The sequence below is a fragment of the Anarrhichthys ocellatus genome, unplaced genomic scaffold (genome assembly GCF_004355925.1).
Source record: "Anarrhichthys ocellatus isolate YVR2014 unplaced genomic scaffold, GSC_Weel_1.0 scaffold166, whole genome shotgun sequence".
Taxonomy (NCBI): Eukaryota; Metazoa; Chordata; class Actinopteri; order Perciformes; family Anarhichadidae; genus Anarrhichthys; species Anarrhichthys ocellatus.
The window spans coordinates 37085-58400 of record NW_022280196.1 but is presented as its reverse complement, the minus strand read 5'-3'; the positions used below and the strand labels follow the sequence as shown (position 1 = coordinate 58400).

The 21316-nt window shown below is 41.7% G+C and overlaps 2 protein-coding genes across 2 annotated transcripts; both read left to right on the top strand.

Annotated features, from left to right (window-relative positions):
* The first annotated feature begins 2988 nt into the window (after nt 1–2988).
* Nucleotides 2989–13018, top strand: snrpa1 (small nuclear ribonucleoprotein polypeptide A'). Its single transcript, XM_031878203.1, has 9 exons — nt 2989–3673; nt 4500–4647; nt 5335–5413; nt 5879–5925; nt 7000–7102; nt 7394–7473; nt 7942–8017; nt 9945–10038; nt 11533–13018. The coding sequence occupies exons 1-9, from the start codon at nt 3592–3594 to the stop codon at nt 11673–11675; spliced, it is 852 nt and encodes a 283-aa protein (XP_031734063.1). The 5' UTR covers nt 2989–3591; the 3' UTR covers nt 11676–13018.
* A 1205-nt stretch (nt 13019–14223) lies between these two features.
* Nucleotides 14224–19413, top strand: selenos (selenoprotein S). The gene is made up of 6 exons (XM_031878204.1): nt 14224–14491; nt 15057–15188; nt 16787–16893; nt 16973–17062; nt 17474–17546; nt 18814–19413. The coding sequence occupies exons 1-6, from the start codon at nt 14389–14391 to the stop codon at nt 18891–18893; spliced, it is 585 nt and encodes a 194-aa protein (XP_031734064.1). The 5' UTR covers nt 14224–14388; the 3' UTR covers nt 18894–19413.
* Nucleotides 19414–21316: the final 1903 nt, after the last annotated feature.

The window sequence follows — 21316 nt, the reverse complement described above, 5'->3', positions numbered from 1 at the left end:
TTAACCCCACCTACCAGCCGCTGGTTCTCAGGAGGAAGAAAAATTAACCCTGGATTCGGCTATTAGTGCATTTTAGAACTTTTAGGACCTAATTATTTTATAAGGGATATTAAGGTTTTTACCTCAAAATAATTTTATAGAGACTTTACAGACATCTCTTTCCGAATGTATATGTCTAGAGAAAAAAAGTATTTTTGGGCCTAGTGGCATCACATGATGGACCCTGAGGGTTGTTATTACATGCTTTGGCGGTCTTGTCTAGAAGGTAACGCACAAGTCGCAAAACTCTAGCGAGGTCACATTGTTGATCAAATTGTAAATTGTTGAGATTTTTAGCAAAAAGATCACTACATACTATTATATTATGTATATATATATATATATATATATATATATATATATATATATATATATATATATATACCCTACACGCTAGCTACTGAACAAGTGGAGATAAATATTACTGTTATATATAGTATTCTGTCTGGTAATTCAGTCTTTAACAACACATCGTATTTTATAAGATGATCAGTAACCAGCAGCTGTCAACTAAATTGTGAAGTAGAAGTACTTCAAAATTGTACCTGAGTACAATACTGAATGTGCTAGAGACTTTCCACCACTGGATAAAGATGTGGTTCTACCACACGGGCTGGAGTTGTCCCTCTGCTCCATGGTGCATTTGCTGTATGAGCAACAGCGTCCATCAAGCATTGTGGTAGGGATAAAATACACTACACATAGATCAAGTACTGGTTTACTTTACGTAAAAAATTGTGTTTTGTGTTTTTTTAACTGCAACTTCAAGAAAGACTGCTTGTTCTGAAATGCAGAAGTCACAGGTTTGGTTGCTCTTGGCATGCAAGAGAGATAAGCCAAATGTGCAGGTGTATGAGCTGTTATCAGTGTATCAGGTTGAACTGATAGCTCTGGGCGATGCTGAGTGTTGCTGTTTGTCTAGCAGGAGTGGTGCTGGTGAGGGAGCGAAACCCAAGGAGTAAAAAACTAGAGGGACATCTGAACAGAAGAAGAAACAGCACCAGCCTTGCCAGCACAGTAGTCCAAGGCCTAAAGAGTGCCCGGAAATGACTCAGCATTTTCTAACTTCTGATTCCCTTATTTTGAAGTCAATGACTAGGTTTACATGCTCACTCATGTTCCACTATTATTCGGAATTTGACAATATTCGGAATTTGATTTGGCTCATGTAAACATCATATTCTGTTTGGATATTCTGAATTAGGCCTTATTCGAATAAAACATTTTCCAATTAAGACATGTGGCATATGCCAATATTATTTATCTTTGAGGATCATTCTCTGGACAGGTATACAGTGCATTTGGAATATGTGTATCAATAGGGGTTTTTACGGCACTTTCCTGTTTACGACCAGCTCTCCCAAATTTGCCAACTTATCAATAGTTTGCAAAGCTGGAGTAAAGATGCATGCCCGAAAGAAAAGTCCACAATTCTGGTCGGCAGGAGGAACACACCTACTTTTAAGAATTATGAGGGACTTGGATCTCAACAGGTGTTTGGATGTGCACAAATATCACAACGCAAGCTTTTCAAGAAGGTGTTTGAAGGAATGAAAGAGGGAAGCTGTGTTGGCAGAGCCAAACATGTCCACCACTTTCAAAAAAATATTCTGACGGGCATCCACCCATCAAACACTACCAAGAATGGCGTCGACGTGGGATTCATATTGTCTTTTTTTCGGAATAAGGGCAAGAACGGGAATATTTGGTGCATGTAAAGGTAGTACCTATTTTGTTATAGGTTTTTGGTTAGATGTCTGAAATAAGGTCTGTAGTTAACACAAGATTAAAATATTTTAAAGTGTCAGTTAATGTCCCTCTGATGGATATAGAAGCTTTTATGTGTCCTAAAAAAGGTGGTTGCTAACAAGTGTCTAAATGAGACGACTAAACGCCATCACACCCACTAGTCCGCCCTTTACAGCCTTGTTGTGTATACTTGCGCTCATGAGAACAAGATGTAGTATGTTTATAGCCTAACGTCAGCTTTTTACTTCTGCTGATTGCATTTACACTTCAAAAATCATAAAAGTGGTGTTCGTTTGTGAAGATGATCTTCCTGAACAAAATGCATCACAAGTATCGCAATTGTTTGCAAATGCAAATGTTTTTATTCTGCAAAAAAAACAAATCCAATATAAATATCCCATTGGCTTTTTGTTGAGGGAACCAGTGCAATGCTAACTTCAAGGTCGGCCAATAAAAATACGTCATCTCTGCAGCACTCTTTTGTTCATATTGGACGATTTTGCTGTACATAATTTATACTTATTGCCATTATTCACTTCCAGTGCATAAAGTAGTGAGACATTCTCATAGTAACTCTGGCTGCTTTTGACAGAGGTTTGCTTCTGGATGTTTTCTTTAATTTTTAACCGTGGCAACAATTTTACCTGAAATAAATCAAGTTCTTTGTGGCCTAAATTTGACCATAGTGTTGTCAATCTATCCATCCATCCTTCATCTATAACCGCTTATTCTTTACAGGGTTGTGTTGGGCTGGAGCCCATCCCAACTGACATTGGGGGAGAGATGGGGTTCACCCTGAGTAATTAAATCTAAAACACAGAATCATATTGAAATACTGTTTACATGTGTTCTTAGTAAAATCTGAAAGTAGCTAGTAACTATACCTGTCAAATGAAGTGGAGTAAAAAGTACGTCATTCTCCTCTTAAATATAGTGAGGTAGCCTAAGTAGAAAGTAGCATACAATGAAAACTCTACTTAATGCTGATGTAAAGGCCGATTCAAAGCTGAATTCAACGTTGATACCCACAGGAGTGATGACTGAACTATGCCCCCCTGTGTGTGTGAAGCAGTGGTGCACACACACACACACACACACATCTCGGATTTATTGGGTACACACCAAGTCTCTTAATTGTCATTTCCTCGCTCCTCAATCCTCGCTTGAACCGGAAGTTGTTCTGCTCCGCCATATCGACGGCCGTCCCAAAACCCAATCCCAATGTCCCCCCTTGGACTGACAGACTTTGAGGCGCGCTCCCGCGAAGGTTTACTACGGTCGGATGCCGGTAATAGCGCACCGGCACGCAATGCATCTTGGGATATGGTGGGCCGCGAAGCATACATCAGATGTGTCCTCCAAATCTGGGACCAGAAGGCTGCATTCCTCGGCTGCATTGAAGGACTCTTCAACAAAAATGCGAAATGGGACAGCACTAGTCGCAGTGCTGTGACACAACCGGTCTACGAATGCAGCCTCCGAAGGATGCAGACCCTGAATTGAGACACAGCTGATGATTTGACAGTGGGACAGCCCTAAACCCTCACGGACTTTGCAGAAGCGCGCCTCAAAGTCCGTAAGGGGGAACATTGGGATTGGGTCATTATGTGCTCCGCTGCCTGCTTTGCATCAGGAGTGTCCTCCATCCGCAGGGTGGCGCTAGCACAATATAAAGACAGTTGTATCAGCACAGAGCGGCAAACACCGTTGTTCCGGGAAACAGCGTGTTTGCAGCGTTGAACGCCTAGGAGGACGTTTTGATGCAGAAATAGTTCGTCTGTAACGTCTGTTCGTGGCCTCAACATGGTGAAACTATCCGCAGAGCTGATTGAGCAAGCTGCTCAATATACTAACCCTGTGAGAGACAGAGAGTTGGATTTACGAGGTTAGTTCAACTTCCTTTATAACGGCGTAACGTTAGCGTTAGTCCACTATGTGACGTTAGCTTACGCGGGCCTCACGCCGAACACCGTAAAGAAAAACGGAAACGTGATACGCGTTTGTACTCTACGATGCAAGCAGCAACGTGTCTATGTAGTCTAATATACGTTACAATCTGTCTAATGGCTATGCCAGCTATCGGTTAACTACAACGTAAGGTCCGAAAGTAACCCAACGAACATAACCGTAACCACCGCAGCTCTGCGAGTCAAAGTACAAGCTTTACGAAGCCAATAGCATCCTCAGGCGAGTGCTGCTGATCACCAAGACTAAATGAACTCAGGGAAACACCTCTTCTTTATCCAACATTAAGTTGTGTTGCAGAACTGGCGTCCTGGAAGTATACCGTGATAGAGTATATTGTGAATATATATACAACCGGGCTAGAATTAAAGTACAGCATGTACCACAGTTCATAGTAGTTGAAGAGTACTGTAGCTTTTCATGGCTCACAGCTGTACCCTTCAATGTGCAAATGAAGTGACTAAAATGTTTTATTTATAACAAACTGTATGGATATTCTCTGCGTTTTTAATAGAAGAAGGAACCTCAGTGTGTTGCCACTTTTGTGTAGTTATCAACCATAAACGCTGTTGTACCTTTTTTAATCAAAATAATGACAGGCTCGTGGTGTTCTATAAAAACATGTCGGTCACGTTATCACCATGCTCACCATGCTGATCTCTGGAGACAACAAAATCAAGGATTTCTCGAGGAGCATGAACGAGGTCCTTCTCAACTTTTATGTTTTTATTTTTTTCACCTCACAGGTTATAAAATTCCAGTACTTGAAAATCTCGGAGCTACTCTGGACCAGTTTGACACGATTGACTTCTCTGATAATGAAGTCAGGAAACTGGACGGCTTTCCTCTGCTCAAGAGACTGAAAACATTGCTGATGAACAACAACAGGATCTGGTAAGTTAAAGCTGCACACCATAAATAATAATCTGAACATGTATTTTAATTAAAAGGGGGATTTTTTTTCTTCCTTGCAATTAATTATATATTTTCATCCGTTATTGTAATAGAATACTTTCACATAGAACGAAGATGTTACATGGTGAAAGGACATACTTTCTTTTTCTCTGAGCTTTTGCACAGCAAACCAACCGATCGCATTATATTTATAAAATGACACGGAGGCTCAGTAGTCCGCACCAGGATGGCAAACTTCATTGCTGCTTTTAACCTTGACAAAGGCAACATAGACCGGACCCACTCCCTCTGTTCTTGCCTTTCACAATAAAAAACCTGTTTGTATTACAAGCCAAGCTGCCTAATGAAACAGTTGTCTGCCTTCATATAGCTGATGTGTAATAGACTTGTGTTGACTATTACAATCCCTCTGATGTGACTGGGAGAAATAATGGGAGTATTGCCCTTTATTAACGAATGGGTTAGATATGACTTCATGGCGGTCAGCAGTCGGGGCGGCCATGCTTTATTTGAGTTTCATCAAGAAACAAAATGCTGCCGACACTCTGTGTACAAGTAGATCCCGCTGTGTGTGCCCTTTGAAGTACTGCCTTTGTTTAGCGTGGTCACAGTAAACGTGACCAGTACATCGCTGCGTTCTTGTAACTTTATGAAATGTTTCTCCAGTCGCATAGGTGAGAATCTGGAGTTGTCCCTGCAGGGTCTGACAGAACTGGTTCTCACCAACAACAACATTCAGGAGCTCGTGAGTACATTTCAGCAGCAGAACTATCTGAACCCGTTACTCATTTTAGATGTGATCAAAATGGTGAATACAAACTTCAGTAGTTTACGCTGATGTATCAGAAGAATACGTATTCTTCTACAGTTTGAGGCAAAACAACAACAACTCTGTGAAGATTGTTGTCATTGTTTGTCGACTCAAATCTGTTATCACTGTTGTAGTTTTGTCCACACTGGATGAAATCTTCTGAGTTACAGTACAACAGACCGCTCAGCTCTCTCTGCCAGCACCTGCAAAACCCAATATACGTTCTGCTGCAAAATGGCAATTTTGCAGGGATGTTGCATTGTGTTACACTTCACAGGTGTTCTATTTCTCTGCTAGTTTATTTTATAGTGTATTTAGTTGACACTTTTTATTTTACTCATTTGGATATTAACGAATCCCATGGTGTGTTTTCTGAACCGATATTGTTTTCCTGTGTAGGGTGACCTGGACCCTCTGGCCACAGTGAAGACATTGACCCTTCTCAGGTATGATCACAATATTAACCCGGGGGAGTCTCAAATGCTGCGCTGGTGTCTCCCTCCAAACACGCACACCTTTGAAAGCAAGCTGAACTAAGAAGTGCACAATGTTCAATTTTTAACTTTCACTTATTACTCGCAATACTAGAAATTCAGAAGTGGATACCAGTGAAGGTACATGATTCTTAATACCTAATTCAGTACAAAACAAACCGATAAATCCCCTGCACTCCTTTATTACTGTCTGCACACAGTTTTTATTATTAAACCGTGGTGATCTGCCTCAAATATCTTTCCAGAAACTACATTTTACAAGATTATATTTGAACACATGATAATGTTATAATTTACCAAAAACTCATTTTTACTGAACAGAGCTTGAACGTATCGTAACTTAATTCAGTGCAACCTCCGTACATTAACTATTTGCTCTATTATTTAGCAAAGCAGGACTGTGCTGCCCACCGACTGCTAACGGCTAACGTTAACTAGCTCGTCTCCTACCCATTTCAACGGGGATTTGTGCTTCACAATATAGCATTATCAGGGAAATGTTCCATTGTCCTTGGGACGACGGGGTGCATTTCATCCTGAGCCCTGATCCTGTACCTGTGGTACTGTAGGAAAAGACCGTCACATTTTCAGTATTCCGGCATGGCTTGCTACAAAAGAGTTCAGTAATAACCTGCATCTGTAGCATAACATGGTGACATTAAGTGACACTAAATCCACATTGTTTAGCTAACGTTGGCTAACAACGTTAGTGGGCTAAGGTGCACTCTGGGGGCTACGGTGTTCCCACAGAGTATGAGAAGTCGATCAACTACTGTGAACTCTTAAAACTTTATTCTGTCTGCATCACAAGCAGAACACGTACTCTACAATGGGGACTCAGTGCATCACGGTTGCCTGTAGTCACAGCAGCTGTTTCCTCCTTAAGTCACCAGTTCACATGGTTGGAAGACTTTCCACCGCTACATGGCGGAACAGACAAAGTGGTTGCCAGATTCATCCATCTTCAAAAATACTGCACCGCTGAATTATGATCATACATGTTTGTAATAATCACTGAATTTCCAGCTTGTTAAGGAATCCAGTGACAAACAAGAAACATTACCGGCTCTATGTCATCAACAAAATCCCACAGATCCGTGTGCTCGACTTCCAGAAGGTAAAACTCAAGGTAAGTCCATGGAGCAGGCATGTTTCCACCGTTTAAATGTGAGAGACAGGTCTTCAGTGAACCTGACACGACGTGTGAGTCATGGATCAAATGTATTGGGGATGCAAGCTAAAGCAGTAGTATGAACTTTCAAACATTACAGTGGTTGTTAAAATCTTCTAACCTGTTGAACGTCTTAAGAAGTTCTAGTGAATTGTACATTTCCTGGCCTGGCCCCCCCCCCCCCCCCTGGATGAAGCTCAGTGTGTGCTTCATGAGGGTTTTCACTTTAACTGTGTGATATTGTTATAGGAACGCCAGGAGGCAGAGAAAATGTTCAAGGGCAAACGAGGTGCTCAACTTGCAAAGGATATTGCCAGGCGAACCAAAACGTAAGATGAATGTCTCCGTTAGACAGCAGCTCCTCAGAATCACTGGATCCTGGCTGATGGAACGGGTTACATGTAAAAAGAAAAATGCACTGTCACCACTAGTCCATTACAAACTATCTGTGTACAACAATACACGGTAATAAATATAAGTTTTCTTCTTTCTCTATATGCAGTCATTTATGACAAAATTCCCGTTTGAAATCATTGAAACATGTTTAGAGTATTTGTCAAATGTGAGCAAACTCATCCCTTCCTCAGTGAAGGTAATAATCTATAAGCCCTAACTCTACCGTTCAACCTGAAGTCAGAAACCTTCCCCACAGTGTTGCTCAGGACTGCTGTCTGTGGACAATGTATCAGTTTATCTGACTCAAGAAAAGATACTATACATGAGATCACTACATTGGTTGAGAGGTCTGAGAAGCCATTGTGTGTCCATGTTGTCTAAATGAGGGGTCTTCCTTTCAGATTCACTCCGGGGGTGGCAGCACAGCTTGAGAAGAAGAGGACGGGCCCGTCTCAAGCAGATGTGGAAGCCATCAAGGTTAATCTTTTGACTTGACAGATGTTGGCGTTGTGTTTCTAGAGCTGAGCATGACTTTCTGTCCCTCAATCGATGTCTGGCATTTAACAAAACCCCAAACATGAAATGATACACGAGGTTCTCTCACTATCTTCCTCAGAGGGTGGAGGTAACTGAATGGAACAGGTGGCGGTATACGATAGGACATTCAGAGATGGTGTCTGGTGTGAATGTCATCGATCTTTCACTGGTCGTCTACTGACTTCCTGCTCGATGACCTTTGACCTCTTCTCAGTGGCTGCTCTGAACGTGCTCAGACAGCCAAGGAGCACTGTTGAACAGTAACGAAGGCAACATTAGAGGGAAACGCTCCCTTGCCAAGTTCTTGTTAACTTTTAGAGCGGAGCAAAAGAAAGCATTCTGACTGGAAGTTTGTGCATGACTCGGGACAGGAGGGCTCTGCAGTGGTCCATTAAGACCTCCCAGAACATTATTGTCACTCGGGCTGGGTGACGGAGCATGCAATGCATCATACTCTGAAAACCACGCCCACCAGAGAGGAACAGGATATGCAACCACAGGCTCAAACACTACCAAAATGCCTGTAGCAGCTAAAGACATCCTATATGTGCATGTGAAAGGATTATTTTAGCACCCTATGTCTACCAGGGGTGACCAGTTAGTTAAAAACTAAAATGATGATGGAAGGGACAAGTTAGCTGTTAGCAAGCTAATGTTAGCCATGTGTTAGCAAGTTACTGTAGTTGCTAAAGCACTTGAGAGCGAGGAGTTGTTTTCCCCTCCGGTGTGGGCGGGACTTAATTGATCTCTCTATTTAACACTATTTGAATCAGGTGTCAGGTCAGTGGAGAGCGATGAATAATTGTCTCTATATGGCTTATGCATAATATCTCTATTTTTAAGCTATGCCTTGATAAAAAGATTCCTTTCTATTAAAGGCAGTTCTTTGTTGGTGTCCGTGTAGTCAGTTCCTCCATGCTCTTACCGTGAGGCCTAGTGCACGTACCACAAAACAACGGGGGAGTTTTCAAAGTGGAGGCTGGCATCTTCCATCTGTTTCTGTCCTCAACACTCGTTAACTCTCTTTTGTGCTTCACTTATTTCGTTCTCAGGCTCTTTCCATGTTCCCTGCTTCCCTCCTGATACAAAGTGTGTCCCATACTTGCATCCATATCATACACCCCACACACACTCTCAGGAGAGGGAGCAGCAAGGCTCATGTAGGCGGCTTAAAAAAAATGATGCTACAATAAATATTTGACCTATGTTCGATTATAGTCCCTGTAGAACAAGCCTCAATACACTGAGCATATTTGATGTATTGCCCACCCATAATTGGTACCCATCTACCGTGCATCAGTGATATTGTGGAGGCGGGGAGCCTGGCTGTATAAAGACAATGCTGACGCAGCTACAGTCTGTTCTCCCTGCTGCTGTCGTACCACCACACTTCAGGCTGTGAGACTCCTTCATTGTTGTGTTGCGTATTTAGCGTTAAGGGATTACAACTGCATTTCGTTGCGCACCTCGTTATTGTAGAGTGATGATAAATAAACCTTGTGAAAATCACCTGATGACTCCGCCCTCTGAGGAAAACAGTGAAATGAGGTTGAAAACTCCAGTAATAGCCAGTGAGGGAACCGTGAGTGGTCAAACTGCTGTTTTTAAGGTCATGACAAGGTTTCACCTCTTTGTCATATTTCACTCTGAATACGTGTTGGTCATAATCTACCTTGAAAGCATGTTCCAATTGGCATACGATCAAATGAATGACATCATGGTCATAGAAACCACTGTGCAGATGAAGCACCACTGATGTGACTTCATATAATGACCGAGATGAACATTCAGATCTCTAGCTTGTTAACTGTAAAATATTTCTAATCATCAGAGCCTGTCAGCTTACATGAGTCTGTTTGCATTCCAGTCTGCCATCGCTAATGCTTCATCGTTGGCAGAGGTGGAGAGGTTGAAGGGGATGCTGCAGGCTGGTCAGATCCCAGGACGAGAGCTGAGACCAGGTCAGTGCTGATCAAACACTACAACACAACTCTACTAATGCTGTTAAATGTGGTGGATGTTTGAGGCTGAAATGTCCCTTTTGATTTGTATAAACACATTTGTCCAGATGTTCTCACATTGTTTTAGGAGCTGTGACTAAACTGTACTGATGCAGCAATATTGCCAGCCAATCACAGTAGTAGTTTCTGAATGGTAGCCTGATATCTCTTCTTCCTCTGTGCCATGCAGCTGCATTGTTGTCCAAAAACTATCAATGAGCACTGGGTGACGTACAGACCCACATACTGCTGGCAGAAATACTCATTTGAGCACCAAATGTGATTAATCCGCCGCTGAAAATAGTCCCCAGCAGATGCACTATTTCTTCCTGTTTAACGTTTTCTGAAAGCAGCTGTTTTAGAAGATGACTGGGCCTGATTTTAATCATGACACATTTGTGAGTAGAGACCCACCAATTGCAATTTTTTCGGTCGGTTTAAATTCTACGTCTGACCTGCCGATTCATATTTCTATCTTTTAGAACTATAATTTACACCAACGTTTTACACTAGCTTTTATTTTTACCCTCGTCTCAAAAAAGAACTTCAACCACCCCAAAGTCAGGGTCAACTTTTACTTAATCCTCATCTATAGTGGTTAATTGCAAAAACACACAAATTTCAAATGAATAGGAAATGCATGATTGTATTTACATTGAAATATTGTCTTTGATATCAAGTAACGGTCATTTTAACTCTGTATTGTAAGCTGCTCCGAGGTTGTTAGGAAGTTAATCGGCTCATGATTCCGTCTCTGCCTTTTCTATATATTGCTGTGAAATTATCTCCAACACATCGTGATAATGGTATCATTTTATCATTTGCCTTCCCCCAATTTTGCTGAGTAGAGCTTGAACGCTTCATTATCAAGTTAACGTAACCTCCGTTAGCATTAGCTATTAGCTCCGTTACAGGCAGGGCTGTGTTTCCATTACTCTGGGCAGCATGCATTGGAATGACTCATGAATTAGTTCCTGATCTAGTAAGTTGTTCCAAAAGTTTAGGGTTGTCCCTCGACAACTTGTAGCAGTAGGGACAAATTGCGAGCCAAGCACTTCTCTTACTCACGTCAATGAGCGGTTTTGATCGGCAGCCGATCGGTAGGTGCATCTGTGTTTCTGGTCAGTAGGAAAGAACTCTGCTGAAACCTCCTCAGCTCCTTAACTCTACCTTTTGGAAAAATCAAAGATCCTGTCCTCAAAACGTGTGAATCAACCCGAACCCCGAGAGGTCCTTCACCATACAGTCACAAATGAGCACAAACGTTAGGTTGATGGGATTAGCCGTGGACAGACGGACACAGAGATGCATGCACACCTCACCGATTACATAATCTCCTGGATAATAAGGGAGACCGACAGCTTTACCCGTGTCTGAATTATATATTTTTTCTTTGGTAACCTTAATGTATTTTGAGATTCATGGATTGATGAATAAATTAATTTGTAAAATCAGGTCCAGCTGGTATGGAAGAAGAAGAGGAAGAAGAGGAGCAGGAGGAAGAGGGTGACACTGCACATTCTGGAGAGGAGATGAATGAGGGTGATCAAGAGGAGGGTGAAGACATGGAACAAGAGCCACACGTTAATGGCTCCTGAATACCTGGAAATGTGTTTTTTTTTTTTTTTTTTTTTTTTTTTTTTTTTTCTATGTTGTAGTTTTTTAAGTTCGACATACTTCTACCAGGGTTTTATTTTGTAAAGCGCATACATTAAACTGATTTCTAATGTTACTCTGTCCAGATTCTTTTAAACAGTCGGCTGACGTTCTCAGCTGTGTGCGGTCCTTCTATATGCATCTGTTTATAAACGGCAGCGCACGTCCAGACAGAGATGGATTGAAAATGGTAGCAACCGAAACTCTAAAAGCGTGGATATCCTGACTTTTAGTGACTATTGGGGGGCATGATTCACAGCTCACTGGATCAGACAAAAGCATCATTGTTAGTCCAGTCCTGGCTGGTACGGTGCCTATGAAAGCCGTTCTCTCCCTGGGAAGTTGCCATGCTTAATTGTCTTTCAACATTCTATCACATTCAACTTCTCTTTCATTATTTTTCACAGATTATTAACCGAGAAAGATCCTTTAGTGTCAAACTGAAAACCCATTTCTACACTATGGGTTTCATTTATTCATAAAAAATAAAATATTGTGTTTACAATTATTCCCTTTGCAGATGCATTTTTTCAGCATTTACAGCTTTGAGTCTGCCTGGATATCCATCAGCGTGAGTCTGGACAGCAGAATTATACCCCACTCTTTGCAGAATTGCTGCAACTAAGTCTGGTTGCGAGTATGTCGAGAGTGAACGTCCTTTTCAAATGTGGCCACTTGTAGTCAATATAGAGCTGGGATTCATGCAGGACTCCCTGTATGTGTAGTTAAGCAGAGAAGGATTCCATCAATCATAGACCACTGAGCGACGTTTGAGTTTATTTAACTGGATCCCCATTAGCTGACTCCTTAGCGGCCGCTAATCTTCCTGGGGTCCACAAAAAGGACAAAACGTAATGCATGCAAAACATGACGTTAAAAATAGTACAATCAGAATAATAAAAATGGTACAGTCAGATGCATAGTGCAGTCAGACTAGGATGTATAATGTCATAATTGACCATATACACAGTGCATCCATCATTTATAAAAAGGATCAGGAGACTACAAAAGCAATGGAAAATGTTAAGTGGTTAGTAGCCTGAGGTGAGCCTTTAATTGTTTGTTAAATGACAGATTATTACCTGTATGAGTTATGAGGTACGCTCCAAGCAGTAATTGCACGAAACATAACTATGTTTGAGGAGGTTTGTTCTTGGGGTTGGAGGTATCAAGTGACCTGAGCTAGCATTCCTTGTGTGATGGTTATGTCTGTTACATGTGTATTGTAACTGATTGAATAAATATTCAGGTATCTGATTAAATACTACGTTTCTGAAAAACATGAGAAGGCTGTAGTGTTTCATTTCCACTGAGAACCATGACAGACGAGAGTGCATATACGCTGTATTAGTTCTCAGTGAACACTGGAGTGCTAATCTGGCAGCTCGGTTTTGAACCAGTTGTAGTTTATTTATGTCCTTAGCTGCTGCTGACTATATGAATGGACAGTATAGCAGGTGACAAAAGACCAAGGACTGTAACACCTGACAAATAATAGTGTTAGATAAGCAAAGCACTTTCTAGTCATAGCTATGCCCCTTCCCATTTTAGTGACAATGCAGTCAATGTGCTCAGACCTGTTCGTCCAACACTACACCCAGTAGTTTAGTCTTCTTGACCTGTTCTATTGCCGAACCCGACATTGTCAGGTGAAGCTGTGTCACCATTCAGCGTATTCCTTGAGCCAAACACAATACTTTTAGTTTTAGAAATGTTCAGGGCTAGTTTGTTCACTTTCACCCAATCAGACACTCTAGATCCTGATTCAGAATGGTTGCTGTTCCTGTTTGCAGTACTATACAGTGTCGTGTCATCTGCATACATTACGAGTGAGTGTTGGTGGCATTCACTGGCTTGATCAGCAGTGCGCAGTCATTTAGCGAGTGTGACTGAAGATGGACACAAAACCATTACTGCCATCGGTTTGGATGGGTGTGATGGCATCTTGTCTCCGGACAGCACACATGATGATCAGTTTGGATGACTTCAGAGCAGTAAAGAGGAGACAGACGGGCCAATGTAAACATGTATATTAATATTGCTGAATGATAATGTAATAAGTCATTGGCAACACATTCTACGACACCCATGTCTATAATAAACATGGATAATATGTTATCTGCTAATAGTGCTGTGTTATAATAATTACAAAGCACTTTATAGGGTCAAGTATACTTAATAATTGCTGGTTACTCAGACTATTTTATGCAAGGATCCTGTATTATAATTTCAAATACAATGTAATAAATTATAATATTTTCTTAATGCATTATGATCACTGTTATAATCCATTACAAGCTGGTTATACGTGGCCGTTGTTTGCTTTAAGTAAAGTGAAATCAAATATTAAATCTATGCAGCTCGACATACTACTTTGTAAAATTAGTCTCGTCATAGGAGGAAATGTGAAACGTCGCTTGAACAGTTATATGGTTTCCCGCGGTCCTGAAACGCAGCACGACGCCGACACGTCGCCCTAAATGCTGGTTTACGTTCGTGACTAGCGTTAGCCAGTGCTAGCCAGCAAAGATGGCTGACATGGGGAAGAGGTCCCAGCACGACGTGTAGCGTTAACTCCAGAGCGATAACGTTTGCTAAGCAACACGGGAGATACATTTTCGTGCTCTATTCAGACAGCGGTACTCTTTGTCTGAGATGGACGACGTGGAGATTACAGATGTCGAAGACGACAACTCGCCTTACCGGGTGGAGAAGGCGCCTCTCACCAACCAGGACCTGAGCTCCCTGAGCCTGACCGGTAACGTGACACGACAACAAGACCAACATGTCTAAAGACGGGTCACTTCGTCTTTAACTAGCGTTACACCACTGTGTCTTTGGTAGCGATATACGTAAGCATGTTAGCAGCTAACGTTAACACTGTTTGTTTTGAACGTTACGCTGACGTCAGTTGATACGTGGAAGTCACAGAACGTAACATTACGTCATCTACCAACTCGTTACTGGGAGGAACATGATTGTATCTTCACTGCTGCTTATTGCAATCTTAATAAATCCAATCCTATTCATCCACACCCCAGTCTAGTTTATATGCAGTCTCTCGATATAAGCTATATATCTGACATGATATATGGTCATCTTTATGGGTAAATGGCATGTAAGGAGCCTTGTTTCCTTGTTTTATTTATGAGTGCAACAATTGTTATTAGTTCAGTTTCTCGTTACATAACCAATATTTTTTTCTGTCATCAGTTTTATTTGATGATCTGGGTTATTAAACCTTGGTAGTAAATATATTCACGCCTGGCAAACAAAGCTGTTTTAAAGGAAGACAGGTGATGTGTTTGCTCCTGGCCCCACAGTCGGAGAGCTTCTGTCCCAGTATGGATGGTACCTGCTGGCTGTGACTGTTCTGGTCTACCTGCTCATCCAGCACCTGAGCAAGAGGAGATCCAGCCAGAGCTCCAGCAGCTCGCCCCAACAAACACTGCAAGGTCAGCACTTCCCAATACCTGCTTACATACGTACCTGCTACAAAGGCACCGAGAATAGGAAATGAGTCAATGGCAGCAAACACAGTCACATATTGTACAAGTCTTTGTATCACACTTCATGTAATAGTCCAGTAGATGTATGCATCCGTGGTTCCAGTCTAGGGCAACAACAACAAATCCATTTTAAGAATAGTTAGCAACAGTTCTGGTCATTGATTAGTTGGCTCTATGTTTTCAATCGCCACATCAGCTGTTACTGAACATCTCAACACTCCATTTGTCCGGCACTCACTGCAAACATTTAACTTTTGTGTCAAATGGGAATCGATCCATCAACAAGTACTTTGCTGGCACCAAAATGAAAAGTCAATGCTAAAGTCAAGACTGTCAAATGTTTGAGTTTCTCATTGAGACATACACACAGCCACCCAACTGAAAAGTCAGTGTTCTCCTTTCTGCCTCTTTTAATATTTATCGTTGTCTTCTGGAAATCCACACAAACCTCTCTTCACATCGGCATGAATTCGATCAACTGCACAGCTCTCATTTAAAAATACATCTCGTAGATGTACGAGATACAGCTCGTATTTAAAATACGTCTCTTTGTCCGTTACTCCCGTTATTTGCTTCTTCAAAAACACCTGGAGTTTAGTTTTTATTAAAACAAAATTTTAACCAATAAAATATGTGTCCACTGCAGACCATATTAATCAGAGCACACAAGGCCCAAGTTACCGTGTGACTGGTTGCTGACGAACAATGTAGCATTTAATACGGACACTTCATGAAGAACAATGAGGATCTGTTTGAATGGAATATTCTCTGCTCTAGCTCAGATACAAACACAAACTGTCAGCATGTTAGCATGTGGTCCACTTCCTGTTTGCAACCGGAAGACGACCAACAACGTTAGTCGGTTTAGATAACAGACACTCGACTGTCCTGCTGACGCCACAGACATGTAAACTAATCACAGACACATCCACTTCCAGTGGATGTTTTTGGCAAAATATAATATTTTTTTATTTACCAAAAACAATTGTAAGATAAACGCCGACTCTGGACGATCCACCCCCAGCATTTCATCTGATATCTACTGTACAGTACACATGAATGCAATCATTCCGACATGTCTCTGTCTGTCCCTGTGTCCACCTCTCCCTCATCACACCCACTATATGTTCACGTCTTCCCTTCTGTATGAGCAGCCTGCTGTCCCTCTCAGATGTCCAGTAACTGTGGGGTCTATGCCAAACCTCCTGTGTGTGTAAATGTGTTCTGATAAAAGATATCCTGAATTTAAAGGTTCACCTGTTATCAACTATCTCTATGACGCCAGACCAGATGAGTGGAGTGTGGACAGAAACATGTCTGTGTGACGGGTTGTGACAGTCGAATATTTAGCGTGTGGTTATTTCCAGACTCACCATGTTGATGAACATGTCTGACAGTTCTACAGTTCAATAGAAAAGCACGTCAGTTGATCATTTGAAAGCATTTGTAGTGTTACATTTGACTTTTGCGTGAAAGCAAGAACAAATGCAGATTTTAAGATGTAGTTCTTCATGGAATGTCACGATCGCTGTTTTCTCATGAAGATGCAGCGCTGGTGGCAAAAAGACAAGAAGCCATGGAAGCAGCTCGCATAAAGATGCAAGAGGAGCTTGATGCCAAAGCTGACATCTTCAGAGAGAAACAAAGACAGGTGCAGTAGTGAAATAAACATGGAATGTTTGGAAGAGAGATGCTGTCAGACCAACTGAATGTGGTGTATTCTGTAACAGCAAGAAGAAGAGAAGAGGAGGCAGAAAATAGAGATATGGGACAGTATGCAACAGGGAAGAAGTTACAAAGGAACCGCGAAACCTTCTCAGGTGAGTTTAATCATCGGGAACTTTATTCTTTTACTACACTTCCTTTAATCTTGCTTACTCTTGTGGACACATTTTTAAATGACATCACTTCAAACTGTATTGATTATTATTTGGAGAAAACAAACAACAACTTCAGCTCAGGCTCTTAAGGTGCACCAGCTATTCTCATTTCATTGACAAGCTGCTCCTGAGTTATGGTAAGATCCATTGGGCATCTTCTGGTTCTCTGAGATCACATGTGTGTATTTGTATAATTGATCACACAGCTGTGTCACTGGCATGTGTCTCTGCTTCAGATGACTGAACTGTGATTTGATCAAAGGTTGTAAAGGCTGTTAACCAAGGCTAACCACATTAAACACACGGTCTGAGTCGCTCACTTTAATATCTTATCAATGCCTTTCACTGCAGACCACTGAAGAGGCCAGCTCATCGACAACAGTGTTGAAACCAAAGTCGGACAAGAAGCCACTTCGTACTGCAGGTATGTACTTCACAGGACAGCAGCTGGAGCACAGACGGCACACACTGATAATATCCCCAAATCCCCCAAATCATCTCAACTGTCATGTGAAGCCCTCAAACATTCTAAAGTCATCTATTGTGTTTATTTGCATAACAGCACACACATCAAATGATTAGGAAATCAAAGATTGTGTTTTTATTGATTACAAATCTTGGCATTAGTAAGCAGCTTATAACATGTGTTATAAGCTGCTTAGAGCTGGTGTTAGGAAGATAACCAGGTCATAATTCATCTCTAATATCTATTTTATATTCATGTGAAAACATCTCCTTCAAACTACTGGATTCATTCAAGTTTATCACCAATACCTCATTTTACAAGATTACAATTTGAACACATCATGATTACATCAGAATGTACTTGTAACCAATACTAATCTTTACTGAATACATCATAATGTAACTCAATGCAACCTCCATGAACATCATGTATACATCACATAAATGTTACCATGGAGTGTATTGTAGCAGAGTCACAATTAAAACATATACTCGGTGACAGAACACTAGAGAAACAAGACGAGACCCATGATGCAAAGCACAGTACAGTAGTGCATCACACGCACACACACCAGCAACACGCGTGTAACAAACGCACTGTTCTCCTTCACTAAACTACAGAGCAGTGCTCCTCCTCTGATGACAGCCAGCACCACTGATGGCTTTGCATGTTTATGCCAAATAACTGCTTTCACGTTCTGTTAGAGCCAGTCATCTCCCAAAGCAGCCATCTTTTAGCTTTCCTAATATTTTGACCAAATGTTTTCAAAATGAAATGTTCAGGTGTTACACCCACCTTCAGATTCAGTGCTTTACCCACCAAGACACGTGTCTGCATGCAGAACTCACTTTTATCACTTCACACGTGAAACAATCTTCTATTCCATGGTGGACATATACATTCTGTATGTGTAGTCCTGTGTTGGATTGACAGGACACGAACGGCAGGTTCATCATTTGGTCATAAACAACAGATTCTCTTGCCGCTCCTTAAATTTGTGTAACGTTTTCAGCGTTAACTCACAACAGATTTTTCTTAAAACTTGTTTGTCCAGTGAGACATTCCGTTGGCGTCTTCATGATCTTCTTCAGCCTCAGATATTTGTATGCTTCCCGTTTTGTGCCAGCCACATGGAAATGTCATCACTGCACAATGAGCAGCTCTGTTCATACATCTTGATCTGAATCTTAATTTACTCCTTTCTGTTCTTCTGTGTGTGTTTCAGACTACAACCCCCTGACTGGACAGGGAGGAAGCTCCGTTTCCTGGAGACCTGGCAGGAGAGGGCCGTCATCTGGTGGATGAGGGTAAAGAGGTCAGAGACTTTGGTCTGTGTGACCTCTGACCTCTGGCATCCTGATGTGCACACTGACTGACTGAACCAAGCTGACAATATCACTAACCCTCTTTTAGTTTTCTACCTGCTCCATATTTCCAGTGGGTGTTGATCAGTTAGCATCATTAATTGCATCTATCTTGTTTGACTTGTTATTTACTCTCTGATCCCTCATGAATCATACTGTTGAGGGAGAAATGCATTCTGGGATTGAAGGCTTGTAATGACGCCATTCCTGTAATCGGTATGGAACCAGCAGGTGTGGCTGATGAATTTCACAGTCGGTGTGTTTTTTCTCATATATGTTGAAATGTGTAGCAGCACAGCTGTAGAGTGGATGTTACTACAGACGCTGCTGCTGGACTACCGGTATATTACAAGAAATAGTACATTCTGATGATATAGTTAAGTTGGATCTATCAAAATGTAAGAAGGGTATGTCTATACTGTACATGCACATTTTTGGGCAATAAAGATTTGGTGACTGGGTATTTGTATTTGTTCTGTTGAGAATCCACAAGAACCTGAAGGTGTGAAGCTGCACCACGCAGGCTGTAAGCTTTACTGATGTTAAGATCTGATTCTGACAAATGACATTTTTACAACAAAAGAAGAGTCGGTCACAAACACTCTCAGGCTACATTACTGGGCCCCAGACCCCCGGGGCCTTAAAGGGTAACTTGGGTATTTCTCAACCTGGACCCTATTTTCTTAAGTTTTTGTGTGAAGTGACTAATGAACGCTACAGTCTTATCAGGCTGTAATGTAATCGCTCAGGCCAACTCCTCACCGTTGATGTATGTCGTCTCAAAGGTCTTCATGTGGCCACTGATGGGCTCAGACTGTTGGAAGAGTCTGATAATATTATGGAGAAATATAACCCTCAATATTAGGGAGAAATAACATTTCTATACAATTATTGGAATTGAATGAGTAAAATACCTGGTTTAGATAAGTGAACAACCCCTTAGATTAACCATTATAAACCTGCTCAGGTACGACCAACCACCTTCCAGATCACACACCAGGCAGACTGACCCCCCGTCTGACATCAGTTGTAGTGGTTGTCCCTATTCTTTAGAATCAAAGCTGCTGTTCCTTGAGGATTCAGCTCCTAGTAGTGGATGGGGACTCCGATTGAGATTAGTGGCTCTGTGCATGTGACAACAATCTCACAAAGCTGGCCTGTATGGCAGGGAGGCAAGAACCGATCCTCGTCTGAAGAAGTGCCACACTCTCGTTTGCGCTTTGCAAAGAAACACGTGCCATGTGGCAAAAGCTTCGATGGTGAGATGAGACCAAGACTGAACTTTTTGGACTGAAGTCCAAGTGTCCACACCACCCAAAACACAGCATAGCTACTGTGAAGCATGGTGGTGGTGTCGTGGGGTGTTTCTCTTCTACAGGGACCGGACAATTATGTAGGATTGAAGGGAAAATGGATGCAGCCAGGTCCACCCAAACATTCCTGATGAAAAACTGTACACATATATATATATATATATATATCTAGTAGGGGTGCAACGGATCACAAACCTCACGGTTAGGTTCGGATCACGGTTCTTGAGTCACCGTTCGGATCATTATTCGGATCAGTGAAGAAAAGGGGAGGAGTCAAATATAAAGCAAAGAACTTTGGGCTATAGTCTTACATAAAAACTAAAATATTGAAGATGTCCAATTTGAAACAAAATGAAATAAATAACAAATAAAAATAAAACTTTTTTTAAGAATTTAAGAATATTAATTTCTGTTAAGTTTAAGTGCAACATGAGGTATGTTGATGCCCTCGTCCTTTGATAGAAAGAAACAGCCAGTGAGCTAGCTTCCACTGTTTCAACTGAACTGAACTGCTCGGCAACAACTTGGGTCTATGTTTACTTCCTGTCAGGTTATGTCATTCAAATACACTGAAATAATGTTTACCATTGCTGTGAAATGGTTTACAACTTTACATTTGTTTTCAAAAAGATGAGAATATCTCCATTGTCTGGGGAGAGGGTAGACCTTTCTATGGTGACTGTGATATTACTATTGGGCCTGTCTAGCTTCACTCTGCTGCTTCTGTCAGCACCTGCACCAGGTGTGTCTGTGTGACTCTCCCAGAGGGGGCGTGTCTACAGCACCTGTCTGTGGGTACATCCCAAGTCTCTTAATTGCATCCCCGTTTCCCTCACTTGGGTCCTTTCCTCGCGTCTTAGTCCCTCCCACCAGGGATGCATGGAGGAAACCATGCGAGGAGAGAGGAACGAGGAAATATGTTTTAAGAGACATGAGACGTCCTTTCCTCAGTTGCGTCACGTGAAGCGACGTCTGTTTCTGATGACGGAGGATCAGCTGATCACAGCTGGATCAGCTGTCAGTCGGCTTTAACAGCTGGAGAGACTTTTGA